The sequence below is a fragment of the Peromyscus maniculatus genome, chromosome 2 (assembly GCF_049852395.1).
Source record: "Peromyscus maniculatus bairdii isolate BWxNUB_F1_BW_parent chromosome 2, HU_Pman_BW_mat_3.1, whole genome shotgun sequence".
NCBI lineage: Eukaryota > Metazoa > Chordata > Mammalia > Rodentia > Cricetidae > Peromyscus > Peromyscus maniculatus.
The window spans coordinates 152,877,061-152,895,033 of NC_134853.1; the positions used below are offsets into that span (position 1 = coordinate 152,877,061).

The following is a 17,973-nucleotide window of genomic DNA, read 5'->3' on the forward strand; positions in this document are numbered from 1 at the left end:
CTGTCCTGGAATTCTCTTTGTAGACCAGGCTGGCCTCGAACTCACAAAGATCCACCTGCCTTTGTCTCCTGAATGCTGGGATTAAAGGTGTGTGCCAGCACTATCCAGCAAGACACCACAGCTCTTATAAAGGAAAACATTTAATTGGGTGGTTTGCCTTTTCAGAGGTTCAGTCCATTATCAACATGGTGTGATGTAGTGATGTGCAGGCAGACATGGTGCTGGAGCAGGAGCTGAGAGTCCTACATCTTGACACAAAGGCAACAGGAAATGATCTGTCTCACTGGGTATGGCTTGAGCATATATGAGACCTCAGCGCTCACCTCCACAGTGACACACTTCCTCCAACAAGGCCACACCTAATCCAATAAGGTCACACCTTCTAAGAGTGCCACTCTCTTTGGGGGCCATTCTCTTTCAAAACACCACACTACCTATTTATTTATTTGAGACAGGGTCTTTCTACAGGCAGGAACCTGCAGACAGGAGCTGATGCAGAGGCCATGAAGGCTGTTTACTGGCTTGCTCAGCCTGCTTTCCTTCTTTTCTTTTCTTTTCTTTCTTTCTTTATTTTTTTTATTTATTTATTTATTTTTTTTTTGGTTTTTCGAGACAGGGTTTCTCTGTGTAGCTTTGTGCCTTTCCTGAAACTTGCTTTGTAGACCAGGCTGGCCTTGAACTCACAGAGATCCGCCTGCCTCTGCCTCCCAAGTGCTGGGATTAAAGGCTTGTGCCACCAATGCCCGGCTCAGCCTGCTTTCTTATAGAACCTAGGACCACCAGCCCAGGGATGGCTCCACCAACATTGGGCTGGGCCCTTCCCCATGGATCATTAATTGAGAAAATGCCTTACAGCTGTTTTGTTTGGTGGGTTTGTTTGTTTGTTTGTTTGTTTTGAGAAAGAGTTTCTCTGTGTAGCGTTGGCTGTCCTAGAACTCACTTTGTAGACTAGGCTGGCTTTGAACTCACAGATCCACCTGCCTCTGTCTCGAGTGCTGGGATTAAAGGGCATTAGCAACCATTGCTCAGCTTTGCAGCTGGATCTTATGGAGGCATTTCCTCAACTGAGGCTCTTTCCTGACGACTCTAGCTGTGTCAAGTTAACACATAAAACCAGCCAATACGCTGGGCGGTGGTGGTGCACCCTTTAATCCCAGCACTCCGGAGGCAGAGCCAGGCGGATCTCTGTGAGTTCGAGGCCAGCTTGGTCTACAGAGCGAGTTCCAGGACAGGCACCAAAACTACACAGAGAAACCCTGTCTCACAAAACAAAACAAAACAACAGCCAGAACACCTTAAAACCTTTCTGTGCCAACGCCAGCCCAGCTCTTCACTCTGTATGGGTCATTACCCTGTCATTTTTACTGTTACACACCTGTTTGGTTTTTTTTTTTAAGTATTTTTTTATGCAGGAGAAGACACCACAGTTCCACCTAATTAAGAAAGACAATTTGGGTCCAGGAAGACGACTCAGCAGCACTGGCTGCTATTGCAGGGGACCTGGCTTTGGTTCACAGCGCCCACATGGTGGTTCACACTGTCTATAACTCCAGTTCCAGGGGAGCCAAAGCTCTCTTCGGACTCCGAGGCCACAAGGGCACATATATACACGCAGGCAGAACACATGTACACACAGAATAAAAAATAAGCAAATCTTTAATAAAGAACAGAAAAATACTTTTATTTTCACCTCTCACACTATGAATCCACAGCGAACGGGCTCCTCTCTGTCGGCTCTCATAGCGCCTGCTTCTCCGGGTAGAGCGGGCTGGTGCTTCCGCGGGACGCGGGTACCGTTCTCTTTGGTTTATGTTTTCTTCCTGTTTCAGGAAGTCGTATCAGACCATGCTCAGCGTACACATTAATTCTCTCAGAATCTGGCCCCCACCTTGCTTGTTTACAGTGCCAATAGCACTGGGTGATGGTGTAGACAATGCCATGGTGACATTTAGGGGGCGGCCCTCTTGGACCCATATTTGTTTTTTTGATGTCTGCAGTATGATTCTTCATGTAAAGTCATGGACATGTGGCCAAAGGAATAACGTCTCTCATTTAAGAAGCTTAGTGAGCTGCTGTTAGGTGCCTCCCCCTTCCCACTGGGAGAGATTTTTGTCTGAGAAAAAATAAAAAGGAAAGGACATGACTGCTCCTAGGTATGGTGGAGGAGAAAGTTTATTGTAGATAAAAGGGAGAGCGTAGTTAGTGGTGGGGACGTCTGGCAGAGTCCACAGTGGACCTGACCAGACTGAGCTGGGCCAGGTGGGAGAGGGGGAGGGGAAGGGAAGGGGAGAGAGGAGTACCAGGTGCAGCAGCCATGAAGCCAATGGTCCACAAAGGGTGAGTAACCAACATGGCTGGATTATATAGGGAAGAGCCTCAGGGGGAAGGGCGGCCAAGCCCCTGGGCTGGAGAGTGCAGGGTAGAGGGTGGGGTATGCCAACCATACCCTGTAACAGGTAGGGACTGGGGGATGCTGGGAGAACCTGGCAGCTAGATCTGCTTTGATATGTAAAAACGGTCACCTCAGCCACTTGTCCTGGGTTTGAAACTGAACATTGTCAAATTACTGGAAGACGGCAGCTCCGGCTGAAAGCAGTTAGCTTTCTTACAGCCTTTTTTATATTTTATTTACATGTATTTATTAAGTGGGGGTGAGGAGGCCCATGCCACAGCACACCTGTGGAGGTCAGAGGAAAACTTACGAGGAATCCATATCTCCTTCCACCATGTGGATGCCAAGGATGCAACTCAGGTCATCAGGCTTGGTGATGACCGGCTTTATCTGTGGAGCCCGTTTTACGGTCTTAGTCTCAAGTATTCTCCCACAGAGGACTTTGAGAGACGGGTGGGGCATGGTGACCTTTGATCCCAGCACTGAAGACATTGAGGCAGGGGGATTGAGAGTTCAAGCCAGCCTGGGCTACACATGGAGACTGTATCTCAAAAGTGGATAATTAAACAAGGAAGACAGACGCTCCCACCTCGAAATCACATCCTAACGGGTACACACACCCTGTTCCACAACACCCCTCCATGTTCCTGACTAGAGAAGCAGGCATTACAATCCCTAATCTTGCCAACCTGATGAACCAACGAGTTTTATTGGGGTTACTTACAGGAATGTGGGTGAAAGGTCACTTCCAGGTGCAGAAGTGATTGACAGCTGCGTCACTAAAATCCCACTTCGGCGTGGGCGACAGGCCAAAAGAGTTGGAAGCCTGGAACATACAGCACAGCGTGTGGTCGGCTCAGCGGTTGGAGATGGTCCTTTCCAGGCAGTTGAGCGGGATGTTCTTACTGGCAGCTCAGCTGGTCTCCTTTAGACAGATGGCTCATTAAGAGCATCTCTCTGAGGGCCCTCACTACTTAGATATGCTTGTGAAAGGAGGGACCTAGAGAATCTGGTCAGTTTCAGGGACTTCCTGAAGCTACTGAGTTGTTTACTTCCTGCGATTAAAACTTAGCTTTCCCATAGAACATTTTGTTGTTTCACATCTCTATAAGCATCCTGTTTTAAAATACCCTGTTTCTCTCCCTTTTAACATCCTGTATCTGAGGGACCTTCCCTTCAAGACACATGGCTTTAATCTAGAAAGAAACTGCTACACAGCACACACTCAGCTCTCTTTTGTTTTCTTTTAGGCAGGGGCTGGCCTTGAACCCACTATGTAGTTGATAATCATGATCTCCTAGTTCTCTTGCCCTTACCTGCCAAGTGCTGCCAGTTTGTGAAGTTTTATTTTATCTATTGTTTATTTTTTGAGGCAGTGTCTCTATGTGTTGACCAGGCTGGCCTCTGACTCACAGGGATCCACCTGCCTCTGTCTTCTGAGTACTGGCTGACTTATTTTATTTCATGTATATAGATGTTTTGTGCTGCATGTATGTAAGTGCAGTGAATGTGTGTTAGGTACCAGTGATGCCAGAAGAGAGTGCTGGATCCCCTGGAACAGCTCTTACGGACAGGAGAGTTTTATATTCCCCTGTAGATGCTGGGAACTGAATCCCCCCCCCCCCCCATAGAGTTTCTCTGTGTAACCCTGGCTGTCTTGGAATTCACTCTGTAGACCAGGCTGGCCTCGAACTCGGAGATCCACCTGCCTCTGCCTCCTGAGTGCTGAGATTAAAGGCATGGGAGAGCAGTGAGTTCTTTTAACCACTGACCCATCTCTCCAGCCCCCTTGTTGAACTTTTAAATGAAATTTTTGTTTAGGTGAATGTGCGTGTGCATGTGCGTGTACGTGTGCGTGTGCGTGTGCGTGTGCGTGTGTGTGTGTGTGTGTGTGTGTGTGTGTGTGTGTGTGACACTTGCACGCATGCACACATTTTGGAATTGAACCCAGGGCCCTAAAGAATGTTAGCCAAGCATTCTACCACTGAGCTGCACCCTCAGCACAAATCTTGCAAATCAATTAAAATCCTGTCTGAGGATACAGGGAAAGGCCGAACTTCAAATGCAGTTTCTCCCGGTAAACTCTCAAGGCTGTGCTTCGGACACCAGATGCACACACCAGGAAAGAAATTAATTTTGCAGTGGACCACAGCAGGTTGTCCACAAATTCAATTCAATCTGCCTTCAGTGCCTGGTCTCCGAGACAACCCCCTTCTCTTTTGATGCCGAGCACAGGCCCCAGGTTTTACCTTCTCACAGCTTCTCTCCTTGGGTACCATCAAGTTGCTAAGACCCCTGGGAAATGCTAACTTAACATTTATTAATTCATCACAAAGTATATAGCTAAGGGACAGAGGGCAGGGCTTATGGGAAGGGGTGGAGACACCCTATGCCCCCTCTAGGCACACCACTTCCAGAAGCCTTCCTGTGTTGGACTTTCGGGACCTTCGGGAAACTTTTGTGGCCTTTTTTTCTTTTTTATTGGAGATGTCCTTATGTAAACACAATTAAATCATAACCCTGAAGATTTGATTGAATGAAAAGAGTGAGAACTGATGTTAACAGCTGGGTGGGACATCCAGCAGAGCCTGTCTGTGCACTTTCCTCATCCCAGATACCAGGCTGGGCCCCTCTGATTGGTCAGGCCAAAGAACTCTTTTATGATCAGCTCCTGGATAGAAGGTGGAGAAGATCAGAATTTCTGTGGGTGAGGCAGTTCAGGTTCACACTCAGCACACTCAAGTTCGGCCTGGGCTACCTCGATCCAGCCTTAAAAACAAAACTGTCTATGATCTGTCCTAAGAAAGAGATTCTAGTTTCTGTTGCATTCCTTGGGAAGGAATTAGTTGAGAGGGCTGGGAGGCACTAGCCTGCAATCCCACCGTTCAGGATGCTGAAGCAGGAGGTCACAAGTTCCAAGCCAGCCTGGGTTACATAGGGAGACTGCCTCAAGCCAAACAAAACAAACTAGATTATATATATTATAAAAACACAAGCACCATCCGAAATATGGATTTAAAACAAATCTTGCCGGGCAGTGGCGCACGCCATTGATCCCAGCACTCGGGAGGCAGAGCCAGGAGGATCTTTGTGAGTTCGAGGCCAGCCTGGTCTACAGAGCGAGATCCAGGAAAGGCTCAAAGCTACACAGAGAAACCCTGTCTCGAAAAACAAAAAACAAAAAACAAAAAAAAAAAACTTCTGAGTTGGATGTGGTAGTATACGCCGTTAACCCAGCACTCGGGAGGCAGAGGTAGGCAGATCTCTGTGAGTTCCAGGCCAGCCTGGTCTACAGAGTGAGTTCCAGGATAGCCAGGGCTGTCACACAGAAAAACCCTGTCTCAAAAAACCAAAAACAAAACATTGAGAATGTATGATATGGTTTGCATTGAGGAGAAAAAGAGTGATCTAACACACTGTCATATCTTTCCCATCTTAAGATATGACAGGAATCTGTGATTACTGTAGAAACTCCATCAACAGCACTTACCACCTCTCACCTAATTCATGTTTAAAGGACCAGGGCTTGAACTAAGGGCTTTGTGCACAGTAGGAGAGTCCTCTACCACTCAGCTCACACCTCAGTTCTTTTTTACTTTGAAACTGGTTCCCCGTAAATTGCCCAGGCTAGCCTCAAACTCGAGATCCTTCTGCCCAAGGCTCCTTAATTCCTGCGATGATGGGCATGGGCCACCATGTCATGCCCTCCTACTTGTCCCAATCTAATTTCACAGGTGTGTAAGCGCCCACCTAGGTGCTGAGTACTAAACCGGGCAGACCACTGGGGGGGGCCCTGCTTCCCAATCAGCTGACCTACAGGCCTCCACACTATGCATAGAAATAATTATTCTTCTGTTACCCAATCCTCTGAGAGGATTTGGTGTGGGTTTATTGTTTTTCTTTTTTTTTTTTTTTTGAGACGGGGCCTACACGTCTGAAGTACCCCGGGCTGGCCTCAAGCTCGCTATAAAGTCAAAGATAACCTTGAACTTCTGATCTTTTTGCCCCTTCCACCTCTGCAGAGGTGGAATTACAAGTGTGTGTGGTGCTGTGGATGGAACTCAAGGTTTCCTGCATGCTAGGCCATCACCTACCAGCTGAGCTACAGCCCTGTCCTGTCCTGTCCTGCCCCCATCGCCTTGAGGCAAAGTCTCTCAGTCTAGCCTGGGCTACATACATAGCTATAGTGACGCCTCTCCTTCCTTTTCTTCCCCCTGGGACTGGAGAAAGGCTTTGTACATCTATCAACGAGCCACACCCCCAGATACACCTTCCAAGCTGTGGTCCTGAGGACCCTAGCCGATGGAGTGACTGAGTGGGGAGGACACCAACCGGAAGGAGATACTTATCAGAGTCGGGCACTGGGGGCCACAGGCCCCAAACCCCAGAAAATGTGGACTATGGTCTAAACAGGAGACTGCTCAGAATGTGTGGGGCATCGCTCTGGCAACCACGTCTTCTCCTAAGATGGCCCTTCCGGCACCATCTCCCAGGAATTTGTTGGGCTTCTGGGGTGTAAAGAAAGGCCGACTACAGTGGTGTTTCTCCCCAGATAGCTTCGGTTAATGAGACAGGACACTGTGTGTGTGTGTGTGTGTGTGTGTGTGTGTGTGTGTGTGTGTGTGTGTGTGTAGGTGGAGATAAAGCCGGCCACTCCAGATCCTAATCAGTACTCAAGGCAGGAGGAACTGGTGCCTGGTGCCTTTACAAGGAAGCTTGGGTCTCTAACTCCAACACTGCTCCGGTCGGGACTGGGGGGGGGGCGCCCTGCAGAAGGAGGCAGACCCAGCTGGTAACCAGAGGTCCAGAGCACCCCAGCCCAAGGGGGGGGTACTCCCTGGAAAAGAAAATGATCCCCGCCCACCGCGGGAGGAAGTCTGTCTTCCTAGCTGGAAGCTCGACTCTAGCCTCAGGAGTCCCCACGTTTTTTGCCAGTAGTCACATCCCTGCCCTAAGGCAACTGTCTCTCTCTCTCTCCCTCCCTCCCCCTCCCTCCCTCCCTCCCTCCCTCCCCCTCCCTCCCCCCCTCCCCCTCCCTCCCTCCCTCCCTCCCCCTCCCTCCCTCCCTCCCTCTCTCGTTTTTTTGAGACAAATTTTCTCTAACCCTAGCTGTCCTGGAACTCACGCTGTAGACCAGGCTGGCCTCGAACTCACAGAGATCCGCCTGCCTCTGGCTCCTTGGCTGAGTACTGGAATTAAAGGCGTGAGCCACCATGCCTGGCTGATTTTCTAGGAACCCAGATCCCAAGATTTATCTACGGGATGCCATTAAGAGTGGGTGTTTGGGTCACCCAGTCCTAACTTGAGCAACTCTGGGCAACTCTTAGCAAGTGCTTTGCTCCGGGCAAGGGCTCTTAAGCTTTCGGTCGCTGACCGATCAGCTCCTTCAGGCTCGGGGACGCAGGGGATCAGTGCTGGGGGCAGAGCCGCGGTTCCCTTTGCAGCCGGTCACCCTTCCCCCTCCCCGCGGGCTTTTGCACACGACGCGCCGCGGGCGGCTTCACACGGAGTGGCGAGGGCCGGGGATAAAGCGGGCGGGCGCGGGGCGCAGCGGCGGGACCCGAGCGGAAGGTGAGTGCGCTCTGCCGTCGCCCCGCGCGCAACTTCGTGGGCGCACTGGGAGAGGCGGCATGCCGACCATGGACAAACAGAACCTGCTGGAGAGCACGAGCAGAACCCGGTAAGTTCAAGCCCCAAGGGGCGGGAATCCGGGCCGCATCACAGGCACCTCCTCTTTGGCCCTCCTGACTGTCGTTGGTCCGGGCGGGGGCTTGAACCTGGGATCCCGCCAGAGGGATGGGGTGAGGCCAGGGAAAGAGGAAACTGGCGGTGGCCTCGTAGCCCCGGGGATCACCTGTCTCACCTGGCCAAGCACACAGATCCTGAACGCTGCTTGCGGGTGCGCCCGAGTGGGACACAGTCGGGTGCCGGGAACCCCGCCTTCGCCCCAGCACTTTGATCCCAGGCAGCCCTTGAAGTGGGGAGGCCCTGTGCCCTCGGGTGCGCTGCACTACGGTCCGTGCTGCTCTCTCGAGCCAGAACTCGGCTCTTTCTTTGCGCTCGACTGGACAGCCTGCCCTTTGGCTAGACTCTCCTGTAGGCCTGGGAAGGGGTGGAGGAGGAGGGAACGGCTTAGAACAAGGTTCCAAGACTCACTTCCCCAGCATCCCCCTGTAACGCTGGCTTCTTACCTCTGGTCACACGCCAGGCACTGTTCTTTTTTGTTTGTTTGTTTTGTTTTGTTTTGTTTTTTCGAGACAGGGCTTCTCTGTGTAGTTTTGATGCCTGTCCTGGCTCTTGCTCTGTAGAACAGGCTGGCCTCGAACTCACAGAGATCCACCTGGCTCTGCCTCCCGCGTGCTGGGATTACCGCCGCCCGGCCAGGCACAGTTTTTACTTGCTCTGGAAACACCAGGCCAGCATCACTCCCAGAGGCTGGCTCAACCTCCCGGCTGAGCGTTTTCTCTCCTTCTTCTCACCTCCAGGTCTTACTTACGGTCTCTGTGGAAGAGTGAGACTGGTTGGACCCCTCCTGTGGACCTGCCCACTGTTGAGCTGGCTATCCAGAGCAACCATTGTTGCCATGCGCAGAGGGGTTCTGGTAGCCACTCTGACCCCAAGAAGCAGAAGGCCCGGCGCAAGCTCTATGTGGCCTCTGCCATCTGCCTGGTGTTCATGATTGGAGAAATCATTGGTAAAGCGTCTATGTGAATTAAGAGAAGCTGGTTCAGGCATAGGCTGAACGCTCCCGTTAATGCTAATGGCACCAATGGCTATCCCTGTTTTATTAATCAGTTGTTTGTTTGTTTGTTTGTTTGTTTTAAGATAAGGTCTCACTAAGCAGCCTTCCCTGGCCTGGAACTCATATTCACTTTGCCTCTGCTTCCAGTGTGTTGGGATTAAAGATGTGTGACACCACACCCATCAATTTTTTTGTTTACTTGTTTGTTTATTTATTTATTTATTTTTGGTTTTTCGAGACAGGGTTTCTCTGTAGCTTTGGAGACTGTCCTGGATTAGCTCTGTAGACCAGGCTGGCCTCGAACTCGCAGAGATCCACCTGCCTCTGCCTCCCAAGTGCTGGGATCAAAGGCGTGTGCCACCGCTGCCTGTCACTATTTATTTGTTTATTTATTGGCTTTTCAAGATTGGGTTTCTCTGTGTAACTCTGGCTGTTATAACTCCCGTTGTAGACCAGGCTAGCCTTGAACTCACAAAGATCCACCTGCCTCTGCTTCTCAAGTGCTGGGATTAAAGGCATGTGCCACTACCACCAGGCTAATTTTTTTTCTTTAAGGCAATCACTTGGCTAGAGGTTAGAGCCTCTGCAGCTAAGAGGCTGTTCTTCCAGAGGACCTGGGCTTGATTCCCGGCCCCTACATGGTGGCTCACAGTGATCTGTTACTCTAGTCCCAGGGAATCAGACGCTCTCTTGTGGCTTCTGTGCATTGGTGCACATATATACATGGAGGCAAAACACATGCACTTAATTAGTAATAAAAATAAGAGGAGCACTTACTGAGTCCCTACTTGGTCTCCTGTCTCTATTATGAACGTCATGGTCTTCCTCCCCCGCCCCTCCTCCTCCTCCTTTTTCTTTTTTAAAGACAGGGTTTCTCTGTGTAGCCCTGACTGTCCTGGAACTCGCTCTGTAGCCCGGCTGGCCTCAGACTCAGAGATCTGCCTGTCTCTGCCTCCCGAGTGCTGGGATTAAAGGCGTGCGCCCCCACTGCCTGAATTTGATTTTCACACTCACCCTGTAAGAAGATGTTACCTCTTTAGGGGAGAAATTGAGGCTCAGAGTGGAGGTCACATGGTCGTGTTGAACAACTGATGTGTGGTGCAGAGACTTGACCCCAGTGTGTCTTCCAGGGCTGAGGTCTCCCCACTGTACAGACTGGGGGAGCTGACTCTTTGGGAGAACTTCACCCCTGGCTCTCACTTCTGCAGGCGGGTACCTGGCACACAGCCTGGCCATCATGACCGATGCAGCTCATTTGCTCACCGATTTTGCCAGCATGCTCATTAGCCTCTTCTCCCTGTGGGTGTCCTCCCGACCCGCCACCAAGACCATGAACTTCGGCTGGCAGCGAGCTGGTAAGGATCCTTGTGGGCCACAGATGGGGTCGATCAGGAGAGAAAGCACGGGTCAGAATAGGACTTTTTTTTTTTTTTTGGTTTTTCAAGACAGGGTTTCTCTCAGTAGCTTTGGAGCCTGTCCTGGATCTCACTCTGTAGACCAGGCTGGCCTCAAACTCACAGAGATCTGCCTGGCTCTGCCTCCTGAGTGCTGGGATCAAAGGCGTGCGCCACCACCGCCCGGCTTTGTTTGTTTTTTTTAAAACAGGGTTTTGATAGGTGGTCCAGGCTGGCCTCTAACTCCCTGTATAGCCCAGGCTGGCTTCAAACTCAGTGACTGTACTGTCACAACCTCCCATGGACTGGAATTAAGGCCACAAAAGCAGGCTCTATGGGGAAGCGGGTGTCTGCCTTGGCCTCTGTCCTCTAGGAACTCCCCATCTGATGGGACAGACATGGTGCCCGTTGTCTGGGAGCTACTAGTTAATGGAGAAGCAAAGTTCACCCCGCTTAGAAAATAGTGGCTGGGAACAAGTGACAATAGCATTGTCCTTGCCTGTCACTGTGGGTGCGCTGTGGGGTAGGGAAGGTCAGTCAACACTGCCTTAAGCTGGCAGGTCCCTTCTGGGTGCCGCTGTCGCTTTCCTCAGGGAGAGATGGCCCAATGTCCTCAGTCCCCATTTATCAGCTGAGCAAAACAAGGAGCTTGAGATGGGTCAGGAGCCGGCGCCTGCTACCCTGGCTGTAACTGTAACTCAGCTCTGGGGACTTCGGGCCCTCTTCTGTTCCCTTAATTTAATAGTGGTGACCTTACCTTTATTTGGTTGGGAAAACTAGGCACATGCCCTTAATCCCAGCACAAGGGAGGCAGAGGCAGGTGGATCTCTTGAATTCAAGGCTAGCCTGGTCTACATAGTGCGACCACAAAAATCATACCACAAAAATCATATCAATATCAGACTCAGGCAGCCCCCTTGCCTTAGCAGCCCACATGCTAGGATTAGAGATGTACACCATCATGCTGACTAGAACATATATATTATGTCAGTTTATTGATGGTGATGAGCCACCATGTAGTTGCTGGGAATTGAACTCAGGACCCTTGGAAAAACAACAGCCAGTGCTCTTAACCTCTGAGCCATCTCTCCAGCCTCCCCACCGTTCCCATTTAATAGATAGGCTGAGCTATATGATTCTTTTTAGATACGAGTCCTCATATGTGAGTTGGCAGGATGAGGCATGTCTTCAGGAGAAAATACCACAGACACCCAGGCCCTGGCTTTACAGCGGGGAGGCCCTAACTCGGAGGGAGTAGGCCTTCCTTCCCACCCTCAGGGCCCAGGCTAAGGTTGGTCTCTTATCTAGAGATCCTTGGAGCCTTGGTGTCTGTGCTGTCCATCTGGGTGGTGACTGGGGTGCTGGTGTACCTGGCTGTGCAGCGCTTGATTTCTGGAGATTATGAGATCAAAGGGGACACCATGTTGATCACGTCAGGCTGCGCTGTGGCTGTGAACATCATGTGAGTATGGCCCCAGTTCCCTATAACTATATATATATATATATATATATATATATATATAGTCAATATATATTATATATTAACTCCCATTCTCCCCTTACGCAAACCTCTGTCAGCTCCCAGTGGAAGGAATCCATGCTCCCCTGCCAGCACAGAATTTCCCTCATGGCCTGAGCGCTGGCACCTGCTGTACGTCGGTCCTCCTTTAAATGTTAGGCCAAGGTCATGGGAGGTTACAGATACGCACCCCCACTATCACCACCCCCCCCCCCCCACACACACACACACTACGTGTCAGGCTAATAAACTTCAAGGCTACCCACAGCAAAGGGGATGCATCTGGCTCATGCTGGAACAAAGGCCAAGTCAGGCTGACATGGCTAAAACCGGTCTCAGTAGAGAGTGGGTAGACCATGGGTTTGGGCCCTCCGCTTCCATTGCTCACTTGTCTCAGGCTCCCTACCACTGCCCCGTGCTCTGAAATTCAGCTTTGGGGTACTGTGCCCAGTCAGCCTCCCCTTGTGGGCAGAGCTCTTTGCCCTGTGGCTATGAGCTAAGGCTGTGGAGCTAGGTTCCTAAGCCTAAGGGGGTCACTGAGTTCTGGGGGCTCTACCTTTTCACCCTCAGGGAGGCCAGGCCTAATGGGTGGACTTCGCCTGGCAGACTTGAAACCGTGGCTATCTTATCAATCTTTATCTGCTTCCATAGAATGGGGCTGGCTCTTCACCAGTCTGGACATGGGCACAGCCATGGTAACCAAAGCCATGAGGACAGTCAACGGCAGGAAGAGAACCCCAGTGTCCGAGCAGCCTTTATCCACGTGATTGGGGACCTTCTGCAGAGTTTGGGTGTCTTGGTGGCTGCCTACATTATATACTTCAAGGTCAGAGCTGGGTCCTGGGAGGGAGGTGGGCAGTACCTGGGGCTCCTCTGCACAGGGCTTTTCCCCATGCTAGGCCCCCTCCAGCTTGGGATGAGAGGGTGGAGAAAGGGAAGGAATATGTGAGCTGGGAAGCTGGATTTAATAAGCCCATGGCTGTGTTGCCGAAGCCCGGGCATTGCCTATCACACAGAGACCGGGAGATGTAAAACGAGCCGCGAGCGTCCAAGGCTGTGTGATGAGTGAATTGCTTGGTCTCATCGAACCTTAGTTTCCTATCTATTAAATGGGAACGGTGGGGAGGCTGGAGAGACGGCTCAGAGGTTAAGAGCACTGGCTGTTGTTTTTCCAGAGGTCCTGAGTTCAATTCCCAGCAACCACATGGTGGCTCATAACCATCAATAATGAGATCTGGTGTCCTCTTCAGGCATTCGGGCAGAACACTGTATCCATAATAAATAAACCTTAAACAAAAAATGGGAACAGTGAGCCAGATGCTGACATCCGTTTTTAGCTCCTCCTGTGTCTTAGCTCTTTAGGAAGAGCTGTGTCCTGAGGTCGTCTAGAGCAGGAAACTGAAAGACAAGGCCAGAGTGAGTTCCGTGCTCACCCTGAAAAGAGACCCTCCCTGTTACTGTGCCGGGAGGAGGGAACAGGGAGACCCAGGTAGATGCTGCTGAGCCCCTGTCTGTCTCCTTTTCCTGCAGCCTGAGTACAAGTACGTGGACCCCATCTGCACCTTCCTCTTCTCCATCCTGGTCTTGGGGACAACGTTAACCATCCTGAGAGATGTCCTCTTGGTGCTCATGGAAGGTAACTGGGTCATAGAGCTTTGGGGGCTGGGGGGTAGGGTGTATGCAGATGTCTGTGTTCATCTGTTAAGTTGTGTGTAGAAACCAGAGGTTGCCCGTGGGGTGTCACCCTCACCCTAATTTTTGTTGTTGTTTTGAGACAAGATCTCACGATGTAGCCCTGGCTGTCCTGAAACTTACTATGTAGACCAGGCTGGCCTCAAACTCACAGAGATCCACCTGCCTCTGCCTCCCAAGTGCTGGGATTAAAGGTGTGCATCCCTATGCCTAGCTCTTACCCTAGTTTTTAAGGCAGGGTCCCCCTGAATAGACTAAGCTAGCCTTGAACCCACAGAGATCACCTGCCTCTGCTTCTGAAGAGCACTACCTTTCCAGGCTCACCTGATTTTTTGTTTGTTTTTTAGATTTATTTATTATGCATAAATAAATGTATGCCTACATGACAGAAGAGGGCACCAGATCTCATTATAGACGGTTGTGAGCCACCATGTGGTTGCTGGGAATTGAACTCAGCACCTCTGGAAGAACATCCAGTGCTGTTATCACAGAGCCATCTCTCTAGCGTTACCAGACCAGTTTTTTCTGTTTCCCTGGCTATCCTGAAACTTGCTCTGTAGACCAGGCTGGCCTCTGCTGGGATTAAAGGCATGCATGTGCTACCACCACCCGGCTAGCCCTGATTTTAATGACTTATTAAGGTCTCTCACTGGACCTAGAGCTGTCTAGTTTCTCAAAGCTGGCTGGCCAGCAAGCCACCTGGGTCCATGTGTCCTCTACCTTCCCCTGTCCCCACACCAGCTCTAAGGTTACTGGCGAGGACAGCCATACCTGTCTGTTTTTGTTTTTGCTTTTTTCGTGGGTGCTGGGCATGCACACAGGTCCTCACTTTACCCACTAAGTCCTCTCCCCAGATCTAGGACTAGACCAAGCTGGCTGGTCCATCAGTCCCAAGGAATCTGCCCGTCTCTGCCTTCCCTATCTGGGATTACAAGCGTGTACTGCCAAGGCCGCGTGTGTGTTTAGTTTGAGTTTTGGGGGGCGGGGTGGGGAATCTAACATGCCTCTAGCACTGTTAGCAGCTGAAGTATCTCCCAGCCTGACTTTGATGGGGGTGGTCTCTCAGCGTGTGGCTCACAAAGTCTAATCCACCTCAGGGACGGTGGATGTTTGGAGAACCACTGCAGGGTGCCAGCCAGGGGGTTGGAACATTAACGTAGGCCCTGAGAGCTCTGAGCTGATGAGGTGTGCCAGTTCCTAGACAGGTCCCAGCCCGTGCTTACCCTCCCCCTAGGCCTGCTTGGAGAGTGTCTTCCCTGGCTGGTCACATGGCTGGGCAACCTTGGTAACACCTGGAGCTCCAGCCCCCCCCCCCCCCCCCCCCCAGTCATCAGGTGCCTTTTCCCAGGAAGACAGGGATTTGATTCTGGTGTTTGGGTTGTTTTTGTTTTTGTTTGGGACAGGGATTTGATTCTGGTGTTTGGGTTGTTTTTGTTTCTGTTTGGGGGAGGGGGCAGGGTTTGAAATAGGGTCTCTCTCTATGTAGCCCTGGCTGGCCCAGAACTCAAGACCAGGTTAGCCTCAAAAGTCTGCCTCCCAAGTGCTGGCTTAAAAGCATGCCCCACCACACCCAGCAACTTTTTAAATTTTATTTTTGAGACAGGGTCCCACTGTGTAGACCAGACTGACATCAAATTCACAGAGATTGGCCTGCGCCTACCTTCCCAGGGATAGGATCAAAGGGTGCTGGGACTGAACCTGGATCTTCTGGAAGAGCAGCAAGTGCTTCCAACTGCTGGGTCCTCTCTAATCCCTTGCTGTTTTTGAGACAGGGTCTCTGTCTGCAGCTCAGAGTGCCTTGGCCTCCCAAGTGTTGGAAACAGGCGTGCACCACCATGGCTGCTCAGTTCTTCCCACAGGTCTCAGGGCGCCCACACCCTGTTCCTGCCTCAGCTGCAAAGTGATGAACGGTGTGCCTGGAACTGCCGCTCTAACCCACGGGGCTGTCGCACATTTTAGGCCTTGGGGCTTAGGCCCAAGCCATGGCTTTCTGGAGGGTCAGGGAGAGTTGGAAGCTAGTCGGGTGCTGGCCTGGGGTTGGCGGGAATGTTTAGCTTCCAGGCTGTCTTCAACAAGATGACTGGCCTCACCGGACCTTCTGGGGCCACACCTGCAATCCCAGCACCCAAGAAAGTTGAAGCAGAATTTTGGGTGTCAGACCAGCTTGGGGTACGAAACAAGACTCTGTCCTGAAAACAAATGGACACTGACCATATAGATGTGAGCAGAACAGACTCATGCTCTCAGTTTCCATTCCGGTTGACGTGACAGACAGGACAGAGTGGGGCATGGGAACTGTGTGGAACCTGCTGGCCGAGGAGGCCTTCTCAGGAGATGGCCCCCGGAGGAATGGCGTGGGGTGGGAGGGTAGTGTCCTTTACCATGTGCGTGGTGTTCCAGGGACTCCCAAAGGTGTGGACTTCACAGCCGTGAAGAACCTTCTGCTGTCCGTGGACGGGGTGGAAGCCTTGCACAGTCTGCACATCTGGGCGCTGACCGTGGCCCAGCCAGTGCTCTCTGTGCACATAGCAATCGGTGAGTGAGGCTGAAGCGAGAAGCAGCCGGAGGCTTGGGGCCATGCCAAGGGATTGCCGGGCTCTGGCCCCGTGCTGAGCATTTAAATGCCCTTTGACCCCCCCCAACCCCGCCCTCCTCCCCCCGCCCCCACTGCATTTATGGAGAAAGGGTAACTGAGGGCTTGGGGTTGGTCAGGTCATGTGCGCGGCGGCAGTGAGTGGCTGGGGGAGACCAGCCGTAAGGCCAGAGCTTTTCTTGCTCTCTCGGGCCCGCCTAGCACAGGATATGGCCTCTCTTGTCCCCTAGTCTGTTCCCCAGGGGTAGACGTGAGGTCAAGCATCCCACGTTTTTCTCTTCCCAGCTCAGAATGCTGACGCCCAAGCTGTGCTGAAGGTGGCGAGGGACCGTCTCCAGGGGAAGTTCAATTTCCACATGATGACCATCCAGATTGAGAGCTACTCCGAGGAGATGAAGGACTGTCAGGAATGCCAGGGCCCCTCAGACTGACTGACTGACTGGCCAGACACCGTGGGAGGCACGGCCAGGACCTGTGGGTGGCGCAACCCGGACTCCGGGTTCAAGACACAGCCTGGTCCACGCCCGTGGGCCTCTCCTTGGCCTCCTATGAGCCCACAGAGTGGGGATGAGGCCATACTTCTCCTCTAGGGCTGTGTTTGGGCTGGATCCTCAGCTGACGTCACCCTAACATCACAGCTGGAAAGGCACTGAGGCACAGAACGGGACTCTGGCGTGTCCCCTTCCATCCAGGGTCTTTGTGTCTTGAACAGAAAATGGAACAAGACACACATTGCTGGAAAGTCGGGCTTCTTTTTGCAGGGTCAGTCTCATTGATAAAAGAATTTTGAAACGGACTCAGAAGGATGCTTTGAAGACCTTTTTATTAGAATTTGGGAGAAAAACCACACAGGCGTAGCAAGCTGTGCATATCAGTGGCTGCTGGTAGGAGAATGAGAGAGAAGGGAGAAGAAAGCAAGTCCCGCCTTGAGTTAGGGTCAGAATGGATTTTTTTTTTAAGTTATTTATTTATTTATTATGTATACAGCATATGTGACTGCAGGCCAGAAGAGGGCACCAGATCTCATTACAGATGGTTGTGAGCCACCGTGTGGTTGCTGGGAATTGAACTCAGGACCTCTGGAAGAACAGCCAGTGCTCTTAACCGCTGAGCCATCTCTCCAGCCCCCTAGAATGGAGTTCTGTAAATGGCTGAGCGGCCGTGTTGGGGGGTGGGACTAGAGACACAGTGAGGAAACTCAGCATGTTGGGGCAAGCGTGCTAAGGGGTTTGGTCAGTATCCAAAGACAAACTAGAGAGCCGGGGAGGCTCTGGGTAGGTAGAGGGCTGCCACAGAACCAGGGAGACCTGGGTGGGAGGTGGAGGTCGGATCCGTGGGGCTTGCTGGCCGCCTCGTCTAACCACGTCTCTGCCGTCTAGGTTCAGTGAGAGACTCTACTTCAAAAAAAGAAGTTGGAGAGCAATGGAGGATACCTGCTGTGGCCTCCACGAACACCCCTCTGAGACACACACACACACACACACACACACACACACACACACACAATTTAAAGATGAAAAATGAGATAAAAGGGGGAAATCATGCTTTTGAATTAGAATTTGGGAAAACAGGCCAACTTAGCAGTTAAGGTCCATAAGCAACTGTCTTGTATGTGGGGGGTGGGGTGGGGCAGAGAGCCGT

General features: G+C 51.5%; 1 protein-coding gene across 1 annotated transcript; it reads left to right on the forward strand.

The window, feature by feature from the left end:
• Positions 1-7,866: 7,866 nt before the first annotated feature.
• Slc30a2 (solute carrier family 30 member 2) lies at positions 7,867-17,135 on the forward strand. The gene is made up of 8 exons (XM_006975649.4): positions 7,867-8,072; positions 8,878-9,086; positions 10,343-10,489; positions 11,837-11,990; positions 12,699-12,873; positions 13,578-13,683; positions 16,140-16,274; positions 16,618-17,135. Exons 1-8 carry the CDS (start codon positions 8,023-8,025, stop codon positions 16,761-16,763), a joined length of 1,122 nt encoding a protein of 373 aa, XP_006975711.2. The 5' UTR covers positions 7,867-8,022; the 3' UTR covers positions 16,764-17,135.
• The last annotated feature ends 838 nt before the right edge of the window (positions 17,136-17,973 follow it).

Excerpts from the sequence above, each read along its gene's own strand:
- Slc30a2 (XM_006975649.4), top strand. The coding sequence starts at position 8,023 with ATGCCGACCATGGACAAACAGAACCTGCTGGAGAGCACGAGCAGAACC. Across the intron at positions 8,073-8,877 it reads GAGAGCACGAGCAGAACCCG|GTCTTACTTACGGTCTCTGT; the intron begins GTAAGTTCAAGC and ends TCTCACCTCCAG. Across the intron at positions 13,684-16,139 it reads CCTCTTGGTGCTCATGGAAG|GGACTCCCAAAGGTGTGGAC; the intron begins GTAACTGGGTCA and ends GTGGTGTTCCAG.